This window comes from Typopeltis vanoorti, chromosome 4 (assembly GCF_054136105.1).
Source record: "Typopeltis vanoorti isolate ZY-2024b chromosome 4, IOZ_Tvanoo_1.0, whole genome shotgun sequence".
In the NCBI taxonomy this organism is placed as follows: Eukaryota; Metazoa; Arthropoda; class Arachnida; order Uropygi; family Thelyphonidae; genus Typopeltis; species Typopeltis vanoorti.
This window is the reverse complement of record NC_143552.1, coordinates 166,938,307-166,956,421: the sequence shown is the minus strand read 5'-3', so window position 1 is coordinate 166,956,421 and position 18,115 is coordinate 166,938,307. Positions and strand designations below refer to the sequence as shown.

Sequence of the window (18,115 nt, the reverse complement as noted above, 5' to 3'; positions counted from 1 at the left end):
AGAATTTCAATGAAAAATTCTTCAATAACAAATACTGTACTTAGTTCAAATCCAACAGCAGACATGGATGCTTGCAATTGTCTTAGGATGGAAGATGTGTTTGCTTACCTAGTACAAGACACCAACTCGTTTATTGGAGGCCTGAAGATTTGTGGGAAAAAAAACTATGTTTGGTCACTATAGATACCATCTTCAGATTATATGTTAGCCTACTCATGTTATTAATGTACAGCCATGGAAGCCTTTCATGGGTGGAACATGGCATAAAATAACATATACAGCTTTGTTTATGCTTGAATAAGGGTTACCAATATTTCTTTCTATAGAAAAGGGAAATATTGGTAATCGCTTGTGATAGTCACACCATCTCCAGTTGCTCCAATTTAAGCAATAATTCTTCTCTCTGCCTCTGCCAACCAGCCATCTTTCTTTCTTTTTCTTCTGATGTTAGTTTAGGCCTCCTTTTTTCCTATCTGGGATCCATGTCATAACTACCCTTGGAATTTCTTCTATATTTCTTAATATATGCCCAATCCATTTTCATCTCAATCTTTTGATTTCACTTTTTTTTTAATTCTGTCTGTTTATAAAAATCATTATCTTTTATACATTTTGGCCAATATATTTTTAATATTTTATGAAAACAGTTTCTTTGAAAACTATGTAATGTTTATGCTCATTTCTCTGATTCATATAATAATATAGTGAACTCTATTATCTGAACCTCAATTAGCCAAGTACATCAATAACCAATTAAAATTTTCAGAGCCACCCAATTCTGTGTTTTACCACAGGAGGCACAATGTCTAAATATCAGTGTGATCTTATTTAATGTACGCTATTCAAGGACAGTATGATAAATGCATTATTTTGGTTTTTTTTCCTTCTTTTTATTTTAAATTCCTTCACCTACATCCATAGTATATAGAATTGATGATAAATATTTTTTCTTTTAGGTATTATTACTTGGAAATTCCCATGTTACTGCTCTTAAAAAAATATTATTTTTACTGCTATCTTCGCCTGTTTTCATTTAGGAGTGTCCCTTATTTTAACTCTTTCTGACAGGAATTTTTTTTTTCCAAGTGAAAAAAAATTTTCTATTTATTTTGTCTTTAGGTCTAAAAAAGCAAGAATATCAAGTATTTTTCACACAGTTGCAATCTGTCGGCAAAAATGTAACTATGACGTACGATACCAAGTGGAATCAATTGCCAAGTAATATGGGCTATGAAAGCCAAGAAAGTTAGTGATTCCAATTGAAATCATTCAGGCAGAAAGGGTTAAATACATTGGCTTTTTACTCCAGAATCTCAACAGCTCTCACCCAGTTTACGCTCTCCCCTGCCCATATAACCCTTCCCCAAGAAGCGCCCTTAAATATAATATATATATATTATATTATATTATATTATATATATATATATATATATGTATATGTATATATATTATTTTAAAAAACCCAGGTTTTCTAATTTATCTTCCCACCTTGTCTCAAACACCCTTCCATGTTTCCGAATCCCCCCCTCTTTTTAACAGCCAACAACAGAAGTATGGAGAACGAAGACATCCTAACATCCAAACAAGGTATGTGCAAAATTTCTTCCTCTATTAATCTGCATTTATTTACCTTTAAAATTGTTATACAGGTTGTAGATGGGTCCTACACATTCTTGGAATGGTCAGGCCATCATTTTTGTTGAGATTTGGGTTGTGTTTGAGCATTTCACAAGACTGTTTAAATTTTCTCTCAAATCATGTTCTGGTGTGGTGCAGGGACTTGGTATTTTTCCAATCAATTCTGTGGTATGTTTGGAGTGCGTGGTCAGAAAGGCCGGTTTTTCCAAAATGGAGGTATTTAATGTTGTATTTGCGTAGTGTTCTGTCTATTTTTTTAGAAATGCCTCTAACATAAGGAATAGCAATAGCATTCCTGAAATCTTTTTTGTTCTTACTGGTATCTTTGTGGAGGATCTTGTGAATAGTTTTTTTACTGTATCCATTTTTTATAAATGTTTGGTTGATGACCTTATATTCCTGTCGCGAAGCTCTAAGCCACCTTAGCCACCTAAACACACAACACAAACGTATCAATTCACCATTGAAATGGAAAAAACAACTCTCTTCCGTTCCTAGACACACTTGTCACACGTCTTCCCTCTGGCTGGCTGTCCTTCTCAGTTTACCGCAAACCTACACACACAGGCCAATACATACACAAAAATTCTTATCACCACCCAACACAAAAACTAGGATATTTCGTGTGGCAAAACAAATTTTACCTTTAAAAAGAAGGTACAGCCATGGTCTCACCGCTTTCTCCCTCCAATAGCTAACTTTTATATGGAAGACTTTAAGCAACATGCTCTACAGACAGCATGTCTAAAGCTCAAAATTTGGCTCAAATACGTCGACGATATTTTTGCCATTTGGCCCCACGGTCGCGAAGCTCTAAATACACAAACAACAAACGTATCCAATTCACTATTGAAAAGGAAAAAAAACAACTCTCTTCCGTTCCTAGACAAACTTGTCACATGTGTTCCCTCTGGCTGTCTCTCCTTCTCAGTTTACCGCAAACCTACACACACACAGGCCAATACATACACAAAAATTCTTATCACCACCCAACACAAAAACTAGGTGTCATAAGCACCCTTAAACACAAGAGCTCTAACTATTTGTCCTAATGAACAAGCTCTAAACCAGGAATACAAGATCATCAACCAAACATTTATAAAAAATGGATACAGTAAAAAAACTATTCACAAGATCCTCCACAAAGATACCAGTAAGAAAAAAAGATTTCAGGAATGCTATTGCCATTCCTTATGTTACAGGCATTTCTGAAAAAATAGACAGAATACTACGCAAATACAACATTAAAACCACCTTTAAACCCCCAAATAAGTTAAGACACCTACTGAGTTCTTCTAAAGATCCACTTCCACACCTAGCCCACCCAGGGGTATACAAAATACAATGCACATGTAACATACTATACATAGGGGAAACAGGGCGAACTATTCCAATCAGACAAGACAAACACAAACAACACATTAAATACCTCCATTTTGGAAAAACTGGCCTTTCTGACCACACACTCCAAACATACCACAGAATTGATTGGAAAAATACCAAGTCCCTACACCACACCAAAACATGGTTTGAGAGAAAATTTAAACAGTCTTGTGAAATGCTCAAACACAACCCAAATCTCAACAAAAATGATGGCCTGACCATTCCAAGAATGTGGAGGACCCATCTACAACCTGTATAACAACCTAAACTAGCCATAGAAAAATCCCACTACAAGAAGACAACCTGGTGAAGTGTTTGTAACATTCAACAGCAACTGAAGGAAATCATATTATAACAATCAGAGCTGTACAAATCCAGAAGAATATTAATACATGAGGACTTTAGCAGTTTATTGTAGTTGAATTTTTTTTTTAATTTTTTATTTATTTATTTATATATATATATTTTTTTTTATCACTAGAGGTCAGGCTAGAGAAAAGGATTAATTAACTATGTAGATTTAGTTTACCAGTACACAGGGCTAGAGTATGTAGCTTGGTTCCTTATACACTTGTATTCTTCCGATGATGACCTCGATACAGGGGTCGAAATGTCAAGTTTTATTTTATTAGTAATTAATAAAATAATCAGTTCAACACGTGTGTTTTTGTGATCCTAAATTTACAAATATGAATTGTATATATAGAAGCTAACAGCTTCACATTAATTGCCTTAGCATCCCATAATACAAAGCACACATCCTTTAGAGTGAATTAAGCATCATCGGTCATTATCCGGACCATTTTAGACCTTTTCTGAGTTCTCATCAGTGGAGCCAGACCCAGAAGATATACCAAAGTTGAAGTAATGCAGAAGTCATATATTTGCTATATGACTAGTGGTTACCAATATTTCTAGTAGTGAAAAGTTGAAACCTCATATTACTAAAATACTCTGAATTAGAGCTAGTGGAAGTTTTTATTAAGACTTTATTTTGTTGTTGTTGACCAGTTTCTCTTGATTCTGTTGTAGAATAAACAGAAGAAGTGGCAGGTAAACTAGAAAGATGGAGGAGAGTACTGGAAGAGAGAGAGATTTGAGGCTGAGCAGAAGTAAGACAGAGTACATGTGTTGTGAAGTGGATGGCAGCCAAGAGACAGATCTGGAGCTGGAAGGAAATGCCATAAAGAAAGTTAGTGACTTTAGGTACTTAAATTCAACAATGAAAGAGGATGGAGAGGCTGAAAAGGAAGTGGGATACAGGATACAAGCTGAATGGAGGAACTGGAAAGAGATGGCTGGAGTGCTATATAAGAGAGTGCTGGTTAATCTAAATGGAAAAATCTACAGGACATTGGTGAGACCAGCTATGATGTACGCTATGGAAACTGTGGCCCTGAGGAAAAATAACATCAGCAGGATGGAGGTAGCAGAGATGAGAATGGTTAGGTGGATGTGTGGTGCAACCAGAAAGGATCATATGACTATGTTCATGACTATGATAGTCATGAACTTAGGAGCAAAGATACAGGAGGCAAGGTTGAGATGGTTTGGTCATGTGACGAGGAGGGAGGCTGAGTTTGTGGGAAGAAAGGTCATGCAGATGGATATGTGCATGGGAGGAGGAATCAGGGGAGGCCAAAGAAGATATTGGGGGGGGGGGGGGGGGAGCTAGTGGAGGATGGAACTCATTAGAAACAGCGACCCTACTTAAGTGGGATAAGCTGCAGAAGAAGTTGTTGACCAGTTTATTGAGAACTCAAAGGTCAAAGATTTCCATATGGAGCATATCAAAAAATGCTCTTGATACTGCAATTCGGTCCTTTTATATGGATAAGAAACATTGATGTATTCTCTATTTGGCCACATGGCTCTGACACAGACTCCTTTCTCTTACATTTCAACACCCCATTATCCAGTTCATTATATAGACATATTAAAACAGCCTGTCTTTTCTAGATACTTGAATCACATGCCATTCCAGAGAAAATGAAAAAAGAGATAGTATTGTATGGGGATTTGGTAATAAGAAGTATGCTTAATGAGAAAGTAACGAAGGGATGCATTCCAGGTGCAAAGAAAAAGGTTGTTAGTAACTTTGTAAGTATGCAGAAGAATGAAGCAAACGTTAATTGTTTTGGCTGGAATAAATGATTTGAAAGGTGAGAAATATGCAATGAGAGAAGATATGAAAGAGTTGTTAGTAGAAGCAAAAATGAGGAGTAAGAAAGTAAAGATTGTGAGAGTCTGCTGCCTCAGTATGATAGGCAGAACTGAGAAGTGCCATGCTTGCCAATGAGAAATTGTGCAGGAGGAATGGTTTTCCCTTTATTGATGTACAGAATGAATTTGATGGGCAACAGGTATATATGCCTGACGGACTACATTTAAATGACTCTGAAGTTATACATATGGAGAAAGTGTTGTTTAGTGAGTGTGGTAGTGCAAAAGCAGAGAAACTAGAGATATTAAGGAGGATGAAATCAATCATGTGTCTGGCCATTCCTGTGATAAATGAGCATGTGTACAGTAATGATTATGCAATGGCAAATGGGATTTCACATGTCTCCAAATTTGAGTGGGTTGGTAATGACATTACACAAGGGTAACTATGGTTACAAAGGGATGTTGAAATGTATGTACACATATTCAAGAAGTATCAGGAATAAGAGTGAGGAGTTTTTGGCATTGGAAAGCTTGCCTTGCCCAAAAATTATAGGCATCTGTGAGACCTTATTGACTGAAAATGATATAATTACAGGAATGGAATGTAAAGGAGATTGTATTTTCAAGGAGGATAGAAGGAACAGGACAGGAGGTGGGGTATTGCTGATGATAGATGCAGAATTACAACCAACAAAATTACCAGTTAAAGAGGATTTTCGGTCTGAAGGAGATGGTTCATTTGAGGCTGTCTAGTGTGAGATAGAGGCAAATAAGATAAAATATATTGTTGGGTACTGCTATAGATTAGGGGTCCATAGGAAGATGTTGATGCCATGTATCACCAGATTAGCACAAAGAATGTAAGCCAAACAGTTATTATGGGAGACTTGGGGGACATCAACTGGAAGGAGGAAAGGAGCATGGCAAGATGAAAGGGATTTATACAGTTGCTAAGGAATAATTACATGAAACAACAGGTCATAGAGGGAAAATGGGGTTGGCAAGAGTTGGATCAGCTTTAGTGCCAAATCACTGTTGGATGAGTGTTAGCATCAGAATATGTATCCATAATCAAGATAGACACTATGCTGCCAGATTTGTCTTGACAGCAAATCCAATCAAATGCAATCCATCCCACAAGTACAAACTTGATCATCACACAAAGATATTGCGCACTACTATTTCTCTTACAAAATAAAATCAATAATAATCAAAAATAAAATTAAATCATTCCCAATCACAGCTCACTTTCCCAGTTAACGCCTATTACATCTTGGCAATAGATTCACTATCTTCTTTTTATTGAAACTCGTGACATAGATTAATAATTAATACATGCAAATACAAAAATAGTTTAATGACAATAAATATCAAAATACATTGGATATTTCAATTTGAAAATAATGACCAATATATAAAAATCTCTGAAACATTTCATGCAGTTCCTAAAGTTGCAGAGAAATACTAGCCAAGCTTTTAAAGAAGCTACCAACAGTAGGCAACGTATTAATGTTTTATTGGCTAAAAAAATACAAAATTGAACAAAACTGGATATTTTGAAAGTAAGAATGATTTCAATGTATAGTACTGAGTTTCAAACTGAACCAAAAACAGTATGAAAAAGGGGAGGGGGGGATGTGGAAAATAGAGGAACCAATAAGCATGTGCAGAAATATGAAAAGGCAGGCATGAAACATAAATTAATGAATCGATTACAAACTGCAAAAAAGGAATCTGTACCAGAGCATAGCTCTTGGAGAAATATTGTCCAGAAGACAGCATAAAATAATGAGCATATGAGAGAGGGAAAGAACTCTGCATTACTGTCCAGTCAGTCTGTTCATATAGTTTATTTCGTAAGGTAAAATACCTTCCCAGACAAACTGCGGAGTTGAAGTGTTTTCAGTTTGGAATGGTTCTTCTTCTGATTTACATTTTGTATCCTAATCATATACAGTTTATCCCAGAATTCTATACTTTAGAAAAAAGGAAGAAAACAACTAATTAGCCTTTTCTGATTTGTTTGTTAACCTGATGGCAGTGCATAATTCTCAATATTTGCATAAAGACTCACAATACCACTCACAATTCATGCAGAACCACATCATCCTAGTAAAAATATTGGGTCTATTAAGACCTTAATACATTGTATTCCTTATTTATGCCCAACAAAGGAGCTTCTACAGAAAGAATTGCATCACAGTATATCAGTTTTCTTGTCAAATTGTTTCTTGGAAGTCTTCATGATCAAAGCATTCAGCAGCTATGAAATTCTTGCCTCAGATGAAATCACTCATATTCCACTGCCTTATGTGAAAGGAATATCTGAGCATATTGCAAAAATTTCAAAGCTTCTCAACATTTTCGTATCATTTTGTCCTGTCATTAAATTTGGGATTTAGCCAACCAAACTGTATTCTTATTGGCTTAAACCAATATAGAAAATGATGGTACAACATGTCAAAATTTCATGCTGCCTGGGACGTTGCTCAGTTAAATAAGGTCCCCGTTGCTTTTGCCAGGGAACCAGGGCGAACAGCGAAAAGTCAGCTACTGGAACAAATCTGAAACCACACCCCAACTCAACATCACTTTCAATATCGGTACTATCAACATAAGAAGCCTGAATGGCAAAGAAATGGAGCTAGATGAGGAATTGTAACAGATCGACATAATAGGGGTGACTGAAACAAAAAAGACAAAAACTGGTAAGATCTTTCTGAACAATAAATACAAAATGTTATACTCAGGAAAAGAAAGAGTAGCCATAGTATTCAACACAAAATACGAGGCTAATCTTCTTGAATGGCAGGCAGTCTCAAGTAGAGTGATGTGGGCAAATATCAGAATGGGAATTGGACAATGAGACTTATTTGTGCCTATGGTCCCACAGAAGGGTCTACTAAGGTAGAAGTGGAGGAATTTTTTGATGCTTTAGAAAAAGCAACTGACACAATGAAAAAGGAAAAGTTGGTCCTTGTTGGGGATCTAAATAGCAGAGTAGGAAATGATTGTCAAACATACAAAAATATTTTCAAAAAATTTGGAGAAAAGAGCAAAGCCAATAATAATGGCAAATACCTGTTGGATTTCTGCTCAGGACATTACTAACACCATGTTCCATGATAAAAATGTGCACAAATTCACATGGAGAAAAGGGGCAAGGAATAAGAAAAGTCTCATTGACTGTGTTATTGTTGATAGTGATGTTTTCTTTCTGGAGCAGGACACCAGAGTGTACAGAGGATTTGAAATTGGAAGTGATCACTATTTAGTCTTGAGTAAGATAAAATTCAATTTCGTATTGAAAAGAATAACATGTAAGAAAGTTTTAAAGTGAATAAAAGTTGAGCAGCTCTCAGATGTAAACTGTAGACTAAAATACAGAAATATTATTGAAAAGAAAATGAAAGAGTTTGAGAACAGGAATCAAACCTTGGAGATTCAGTGGCAAACTCTGAAGGAAACATTGATTGATTCAACCAAAGAGGCATGTGGTGAGGTTATGTGCAAGGATAGAAAAATTAGAACTCCATGGTGGACATAGGGAGTTAAAGAGGCAGTGAAGGAAAAGAAGAAACCATATCAAAAGTTCCTGGTAAATAAGTCAGCTTGTGCTCTTAGAGAATACAGAGACAAATGTAAGAAAGATACACACTGTGTAAAACTAGCTAAACAAACGTCGTGAGAGGACTTTGGCAAAAACATAGAAAATAAATATCAAGAAGGTGGTAAGATATTCTAGAGGTTGTTGAAGAAGCTTAGAAATGGAGGAAAAAGTTACATGAAATGATAAAGGTTACATGAAAACAGAAGAAAAAGATATCCTTGAAGCACAGAGTAATTACTTCGAAAAATTGCTAAATGAAACAAGCAGTGATAGTACAGTGGTAAAAAACACTCAACAGGCATACAGTCAGAAATACATATCCATACTTGAAGTAGAAAAAGGCTTGAAATGTGGAAAGGCAGCAGCAGTAGATGATATTCGACCAGAAATGCTGAAATATGGTGGTATAAAAGTCTTACAGTAGCTGCACCATAGTTCAGAAAGCCTGGACAGAGGGACGAATTCCCGATGATTGGAGTAGAGCTCTAATAGTACCCATATATAAAAAGGGAAATAAAACTGAATGTGAGAAATACAGAGGTATTTCCCTACTGAGTGGTGTCACTGGCAAGATATATGCAAGCATACCTGAGAAACGGTTGAGAAGAATTGTGGAAGAAAAGCTTGGTGAAGAACAAGCTGGATTCAGGCCAAATAGAGTCTGTCAGGATGAGATCTTCACTTTACGACAAATAGTTGAGAAAGCATGGGAATATAACAAAGATCTGTATTTAAGTTTTGTCGATCTGGAAAAGGCATATGACAAGGTGCCAAGAGTAAAGCTATTCAATACGCTACAGTTATATGGTGTCAATGGAAAATTATATCAAGCAATACTTAGTCTTTATTTGAGTAGTAAGTCGGCAGTTAGAATTGAAGGAAGTACAGGAAGATGGTTTAATGTTAAATCTGGTGTGAGAAAAGGATGTACATTATCCCCTCTGTTATTCATTATCTATATGGATCACATTATGAAGGAGAGTGGTATTGAACATGATATCAGAATTGGAGATGTTAATATCAGCCCTTTGCTTTATGGGAACGATGCTATACTTCTAAATAAATCCACTACAAGTTTGCAAGAGTCCCTGACTAAATTGAATAATTGTTGTAATAGATATGGTATGAAGGTCAGCAATAAAAAGACAAAGACAATGAATATAGGTAGAATTGTTGAAAATGTCAACTGTGTTGTGAACAGGGAATCTGTGCAAGAAGTAAAACATTTCAGCTACTTAGGCACGATTTTTACTGAAGATGGTAAATTAAATTTGAAATAGACAACAGAATCAACAAAACTGGTATGGTAGGAAGTCATCATCATCAAATTCCTGCCATGTACCCTCAAGGGGTGTACAGGATATGACAGTACTACATGAAAAAATTACATCATTACTAACTTCCTATCTACAATTTTCCTCCAAATCAGTCTGTTACTTGTCAAGACTCCAACATTATCAGATCTTATATTTCTATCGTCTAAGGCACTTTGTACCGTATCAATCCACCTATATCTTGGTCTTCCTCTGGGTCGTTTTCCTGCCAACCTGGCAGAGAACACTTGTTTTGCTAATCTTTCCTCTCCCATTCTATTTAAGTGACCATACCACCTGAGATTAGCTCTGCTAACGCATTCCTGGATGCTGACAATGTCAAGTTCTTTTCTAATATCCTCATTTTTAAAATGATACTGCCATTGATGCCATCTGTTTATGCCTATAATCTTTCTCAGGACTTTCATATCTGCGGTCTCTAGTCTTTGGTCAAGTGTTTTACTTCTGACCCGGCTCTCAGATCCATAAGTTAAAACTGGTTTGAACGCTGTCTTGTATACAGCTAATTTAGTGTTCTGACTAATTTCTCTCTTATTCCATATGAATTTATTCAATTGACTTCCCACCATACCAGCTTTGCTGATTCTGTTGTCTATTTCTATATTTAATTTACCATCTTCAGTAAAAATCGTGCCTAAGTAGCTGAAATGTTTTACTTGTTCCACAGGTTCTCCATTCACAATACAGTTGATATTTTCAATGATTCTGCCTATTTTCATTGTCTTTGTCTTTTTATTGCTGACCTTCATACCATATCTATTGCAACAGCTATTCAATTTAGTCAGAGAATCTTACAGACTTGTAGCGGATTTATTTAGAAGTATAACATCATCCGCATAAAGCAAAGAGCTGACATTAACATCTCCAATTTTGATATCATGTTTAATACCACTTTCCTTCATAATGTGATCCATATAGATAATGAATAACAGAGGGGATAATGTACATCCTTGTCTCACACCAGATTTAACATTAAACCATCTTCCTGTACTTCCTTCAATTCTAACTGCTGACTTGCAACTCAAATAAAGACTAAGTATTGCTTGATATAATGCCCCATTAACACCATATAACTGCAGCGTATTGAAGAGTTTCTCCAAATCGACAAAACTTAAATACAGATCTTTGTTATATTCCCATGCTTTCTCGACTATTTGTCGTAAAGTGAAGATCTGATCCTGAGAGCCTCTGTTTGGCCTGAATCCAGCTTGTTCTTCACCAAGCTTTTCTTCCACAATTCTTCTCAACCGTCTCTCGAGTATACTTGCATAGATCTTCCCAGGAACACTTAGTAGGGAAATACCTCTGTAATTCTCACATTCAGTTTTATTTCCCTTTTTATATATGGGTACTATGAGAGCTCTACTCCAATCATCGGGAATTCGTCCCTCTGTCCAGGCTTTCTGAACTATGCAGTGCAGCCACTGTAAGACTCTTATACCACCATACTTCAGCATTTCTGGTCGAATATCATCTATTCCTGCTGCCTTTCCACATTTCAAACCTTTGATGGCTTTTTCTAATTCAAGTATGTATATGTATTCCTGCCTGTATGCCTGGTCAGTGTTTTTTACCACTGTTCTGTCATCACCGCTCGTTTCATTTAGCAGTTTTTCAAAGTAATTACTCCATACTTCAAGGATATCTTTTTCTCCAGTTTTCATGTCACCTTTATCATCTCTAACTCCTTTTACAGCACACTTTCCTCCATTCCTAAGCTTCTTCAACAACCTCCAGAATATTTCCTTCTTGATATTTCTTTTCTATATTCTTGCTTTATATGACTTTTGCTTAGCTAGTTTTACACAGTGTTTAGCATTCTTGCATTTGTCTCTATATTCTCTAAAAGCACAAGCTGACTTATTTTACAGGAACTTTTGATATGCTTTCTTCTTTTCCTTCACTGCCTCTCTAACTTCCTGTGCCCACCAGAGAGTTCTGATTTTTTTATCTTTGCACACAACCTCACCACATGCCTCTCTGGCAGAATCAATCAATGTTTCCTTCAGAGTTTGCCAATGAATCTCCAAGGTTTGATTCCTGTTCTCAAACTCTTTCATTTTTTCTTCAATAATCTTTGTGTATTTTAGTCTACAGTTCACATCTGAGAGCTGCTCAACTTTTATTTGCTGTAAAACTTTCTTACATATTATTCTTTTCAATATGAAATTCAATTTTATCCTGCTCAAGACTAAATAGTGATCACTTCCAATTTCAAATCCTCTGTACACTCTGGTGTCCTGCACCAGGGAGAAAACATCACTATCAACAATAACATAGTCAATAAGACTTTTCTAATTCCTAGCCTCTTCTCTCCATGTGAATTTGTGCACATTTTTATGTTGGAACATGGTGTTAGTAATAACCATTCCATGTCTTGAGGAGAAATCCAACAGATATTTGCCATTATTATTAGCTTTGCTCTTTTCTCCAAATTTTCCCAAAATATTTTTGTATGTCTCACAATCATTTTCTACTCTGCTATTTAGATCCCCAACAAGGACCAACTTTTCATTTTTCATTGTGTCAGTTGCTTTTTCTAAAGCATCAAAAAATTCCTCCACTTCTACCTTAGTAGAACCTTCTGTGGGATCATAGGCACAAATAAGTCTCATTGTTCAGTTCCCCATTCTCATATTTGCCCACATTACTCTACTTGAGACTGACTGCCATTCAAAAAGATTAGCTTCGTATTTTGTGTTGAATATTATGGCTACTCCTTCTTTTCCTTGATTGTCATTGTCTGAATATAACATTTTGTCTTTATTGCTCAGAAAGATCTCACCAGTTTTGGTCTCTTTTGTTTCAGTCATCCCTATTATGTCGATCTAGTACTTATCTAATTCCTCAGCTAGCTCCATTTCTTTACCATTCAGGCTTCTTACGTTAATAGTACCGATCTTTAACTCTGGTGATGTTTAGTTGGGGTTTGTTTTCAGATTTGTTCCAGTAGCTGACTTTTCACTGTTTGCTCTGGTTCCCTGGCGAAAACAACGGGTGCCTTGTTTAACCGGGCAACGCCCCAGCCGGAATGAAATTTTGTCATGTTGTACCATCATTTTTTATTTTGGTTTAACCAATAAGAATACAATTTGGTCGGCTAAATCCCAAATCGCCAGCCCATCCTCGTTCGTTCAGTATCCAAGTAGATACCCAATAAGGTGCACCACGAGAAGGTGAGGATTGGACATTAGGTTAGAAACCCTGGTCGGTTCTCCGCATTCCTTTAAAAGCTATGTAAAGGTCTCCTCTCAGTTATACAGCTTTGAACCTTAAGCACCCAGAGAGAAATTAGTCGGTACACTAAATTAGCTGTATACAGGACAGTGTTCAAACCAGATTTAACTTATGGATCTGAGAGCTGGGTCAGAAGTAAAACACTTGACCAAAGACTAGAGAACGCAGATATGAGAGTCCTGAGAAAGATTAGAGGCGTGAACAGATGGCATCAATGGCAATATCATATTAAAAACGAGGATATTAGGAAAGAACTTGGCATTGTCGGCATCCATTAATGCATTAGCAGAGCTAATCTCAGGTGGTATGGTCACTTAAACAGAATGGGCAAGGAAAGATTAGCAAAACAAGTGTTCTTTGCCGGGTTGGCAGGAAAACGACCCAGAGGAAGACCAAGATATATGTGGATTGATCCGGTACAATGTGCCTTAGACAACAGAAATATTAGATCTGATAATGATAATATTGGAGTCTTGACAAGTAATAGACTGATTTGGAGGAAAATTGTAGATAGGAAGTTAGTAAAGATGTAAATTTTTCAGGTAGTGCTATCATATCCTGTACACCCCTTGAGGGTACATGTCAGGAATTTGATTATGATGATGATTAAAATCTCCAATTTTCTCTTGCCTCCAAAGGATGAGCTTCCTTCACCAGGTTTTCCAATTTTTCAACAGATTTCTACCTCTTGTGACTTGTCTTATTATGGCCAATCAGGATGACCTGCATTTTATCTATTCTGAAGAACATAAGTCTTACATCAAGAACAACGATGGGCTTGCTGAACACAGTGTCCTTGGGAATAAGACTAAACTCCTACATAAGAGCAAATTTCTTGTGGAATGTTTCTGTCAGGAAACTTTTATGAAACATTCCTTCATTGTCCCTCAAACTTAAGTAGATCTGAATACACTACATTTATCTCCTTTATAGCAGTTAGTACTTTTCCTAATTTTCTCAATTAATTGTATACTTTATATAATTAGAAAAGTGTTGACCATTTTGTTAGCTTACTATGGCTAGTAGTGACACTTTTTTAGAATCTCTATTATTTGTATAATTTGCTTTTCCATTTCTGTACTGAAGAAGCACGTGAAACATGGGTGAACATTTTATAATTAAAGATCAAGTTTGTATGTGCAATTTTCCATCATTTCCTATTAATAGTATGCCTAACTCATGGTTTACCAATTTTAAAACTGATCCTAGGTCTCATTTGGCCTAACTTAAATGTAACCACTTTGTATTACTCTAAAGATGTACTTATTAAATTAATGTAAAAAAATTATGTGTTGTAACTAATGCATGCATTATGCCTTAGTTTTAAGGCAGAGTCTTTCAACAGCCCAACATGCCACAGCTAGATCTGGACTTTTTCACTGAAACTGAATTAATGATCTCATATGGAAGTGGCAAGAGTTTTAGTCCTGGAAACTCTGGTATTTCATTCCACAAGACAGACAAGGCAGCCAGAGAATACATGTAGCAAAAAGACACAGCAGATTATGTAGCTAACCATTTTATCACATCAATAACTAGAAAGGCAAGTTATAATGTTGAGACAGGCCAGTGAGCCTAACGGATAAAGGAAGGTGTATTACCTTAGAAATCTGATAAGCTCAATGCTAACAAAACTCAATCTTCTCTTATAATGTAAAAAAAAAAACACTTTCCCTTTCTTAGTTTCAGTAACATCCAAATCTTTAGACAGAACGGGATTGCACTTGATATAACCTCAAATCTTCTTTCTTACACTAGGAAAGAAGGCATACTCCAATCTTTCTTAGCATAATTAAAAAAGATTGGAGGTTAAATTTAGTGTCTCTGCAGTTTCCAAGGGGACAACTTTACTCTATTCCTACAGATTACTTTATCTATGAACAACAACTACTTTTATTACTAACAAAAAAGTTCAATCTTATGCAAAATTAAAATGGAATGATTAGAGATACTGGTTCTTGACTGTTGAAGCATTTATTGTAAAAAATACCTTGAGATATTGAAAATTATCAGGTCCTGCTTGCATGTCTGTTAAAACCGCAACAAGCTCTTCTCCACTCCAGACTTTGCTTGCTTGATTAAATTCATTATAGTCAGGTAAATTGGAACCATGTTTTGATAGCCAAATACTAAGTCCTGAAAGCTGAAAGAAACAAAGTTAACTACCAGAACAGCTTATCAAAATACCAATGCCATTCAGTAATCAATCAAAATACCATATAAAAACCACACACACCTACCAATCTGGCAAAGACAGTATGAGCTTCAGGCAATACTCCTGCAGAAGCTGCAAGCAAAGAGAGTAAGATTTTTTTAAAAAATATTCATTATAAAATATGTGCTTAAAAAGTTCAGAAAACTTAAGTCTGTTAAACTTACTTAACTTATAGATTCCTAATACATAATACAATGTTATCATTAGCAGGAAACTAAGCTGTGCTAGTGACAATGGCATAAATTCCACAAAGTATTCAAATTCAAAACTATACTTAGATGTACAACAATTTGCTGTGAAATGTGTTAGAAGCCAGTTTTATGTTTGTGAGATCCCCCCCCCCTAGATGCCCTGGCATCCAGAACTCAACCTTATAATCACAGCCGAGACTGATGTGCTCAATGTTGTGATTTCTACAGTAATCAATTTTTGAGATGCAAGTTAAAAACCTAAGTTTCCAGGAGGAAAAAAAAATTGTCCATGCAAAAGGACAACTAAATTAGGACCAGCTGAAGAAAGGTCTCAAAAAATTTTCCCTTTGGTTGGCAATTAAAATTAAACATATTGTGAGCAGCTTGGCATCATGAAAGCAAATGCCATTTTCAAAAGCACTACATATGCACTGGCTTACTGAAATATTTATTTTTGATATAAACTCCACACAACCTATAACACAAGAGTTCTGTATGGGGGGAGGGGGGGAGTAATTAAGGATGAAAAAAAAATCATCTGTTGACATGTTTCTTGAAAAGGTACGGACACTATACATTGCTTGGAAAAAAGTCAACACAAACCTCTATGGGCAAAGTGTATATTACCATGTAACAAGTCACATATTTGTAGTCAGTATGCCAGTATAAATTGGAGGAATATAATGTTCTTAATTCTAGTAGCAAGGCTTGTACGTTGGTCATACATAACGTAATTAGTTTACGGAATTAACAACGCACATAAAGTACATTAATTAAAGGTAACTTTAATAAATAACTTCTATATTTCGGCAACGTCACGTTGCCATCTTCAGGAACATAAAGATATGGTATGTGCACGCAGGCACTAACAAAAGCAAATGAGGAAGAAAGCAAGAAACTAATATTGTTCCTAAAGTCCTAATGGTGCCCTCTGGTGGGCTAATTTGGTTGACTTGGCAGTTGGGCTGAAGTTCTCAAAATGTAAGTCTCCCAAATTTGGGGAAGTTTCATGCACCCAAATTTGTTGAGGTTAGGAACGTTTTTAGAGCTGCTGAAGATTCCTTGAATAATCTCTCATATTTAAACTTGCTGCGGTGTATTATTTTTGTTTTCTTCCAACGAATTCTATGGTGAGTATCTAAGGCATGGTCTGTCAGCCCAGAGCGGCTGTACTGGTGAAAACCTTTAATTAATATACTTTATATGCATTGTTAATTCCGTAAACTAATTACCAGTTATAATGTTCTTAAGTCAGTGCAACTGTGGCCAACTGAAATGGCTGCGAAGGAACTGAAGAAACTGCAAGAGCCCTTGTGATAGAATTCCATGTGGCAGTAATATCTGTATGGCAAATTGTTGACAAAATGAACCAAACTAGGTCAACAATCAGTGATACCATATTGAGATGGAAGTGCAGGGAATCAGTAAACTCTTAGTGCTACCTAAAGTGGATGACACACCACATTCACCAAACATGACCATACAGTTCTACAAAGAATAATATGTAAAAACAGCCATTCATCAGCCATTCATTCATGCCTGTAACTACATACTGAATGTGTAGTTACAGGCATCGACTGGAACATGAATCTGCACAAAAACATTCAGAACCGAGACTCATAAAATGGAATTCTGTGGTAGAACTGCAATATGAAACCCCATATTACCCAAACCAACATGCAGTATCACCTTCAGTGGTGTAAAGAAGATGTTGGACAATGAGATGCAGAAGCCAGGAAAGCTGTGTTATGGAGCGACGAATCACACTACACCATCAACTGAGAAGATGGATAGATGTGGGTATGGCAGTTACACAGCCAATGTCTCCTAAAAAAGTGCATAACCCCAACTATGAAATTTCGAGGAGGTGGTGTCATGGAATGGACCTGATTTTCATGGTTAGGCCTTAAACCTCTTTGTGGCACCACAAACCCTGACAATGAAATGCATCCTGCTTTGTGACATTTCTATGGAACTATTGTCTCTTTCAGCAAAGACAATGCACTGTGTCATAAAGCTGCTGATGTAACTGCATAGTTTCTGGACATGAATTATTATTACTATTATTATTCAGGCCTCCATAAAGTCAAAAGACTCATCACAGGATGTCCTGTGTTTCCTAAGAAACACAAAGTCTAGGAAACACACTCTTGATAGACTTTGTGTTTCCTAGGAAGCACAAAGTCTATCAAGACTTGTCATGGGAGGTCTCTCTTAGGAAACACAAAGTCTATCAAACCATTCATAAAACTCATTGACCATTCTCACTCTCAACACTATCAGGCAATGCATTCAATGGTTCAACCACCCTCCATGCAGAGAAACCACTCCTCACCCTCTT

General features: G+C 36.2%; 1 protein-coding gene across 1 annotated transcript in view; it reads right to left on the bottom strand.

Moving 5' to 3' along the window:
- The window catches only part of LOC150107826 (Fanconi anemia group J protein homolog), a 463,872-nt gene that overhangs the window by 229,445 nt on the left and 216,312 nt on the right, over positions 1-18,115 (bottom strand). Inside the window, exons 13-14 of the mRNA XM_090391581.1 lie at positions 15,609-15,655; positions 15,359-15,511 (exon numbers count right to left, since the gene is read on the bottom strand). Of these exons, the coding sequence (XP_090247707.1) occupies positions 15,359-15,511; positions 15,609-15,655 (200 nt within the window). The remainder of the gene's footprint in view (positions 1-15,358; positions 15,512-15,608; positions 15,656-18,115) is intronic.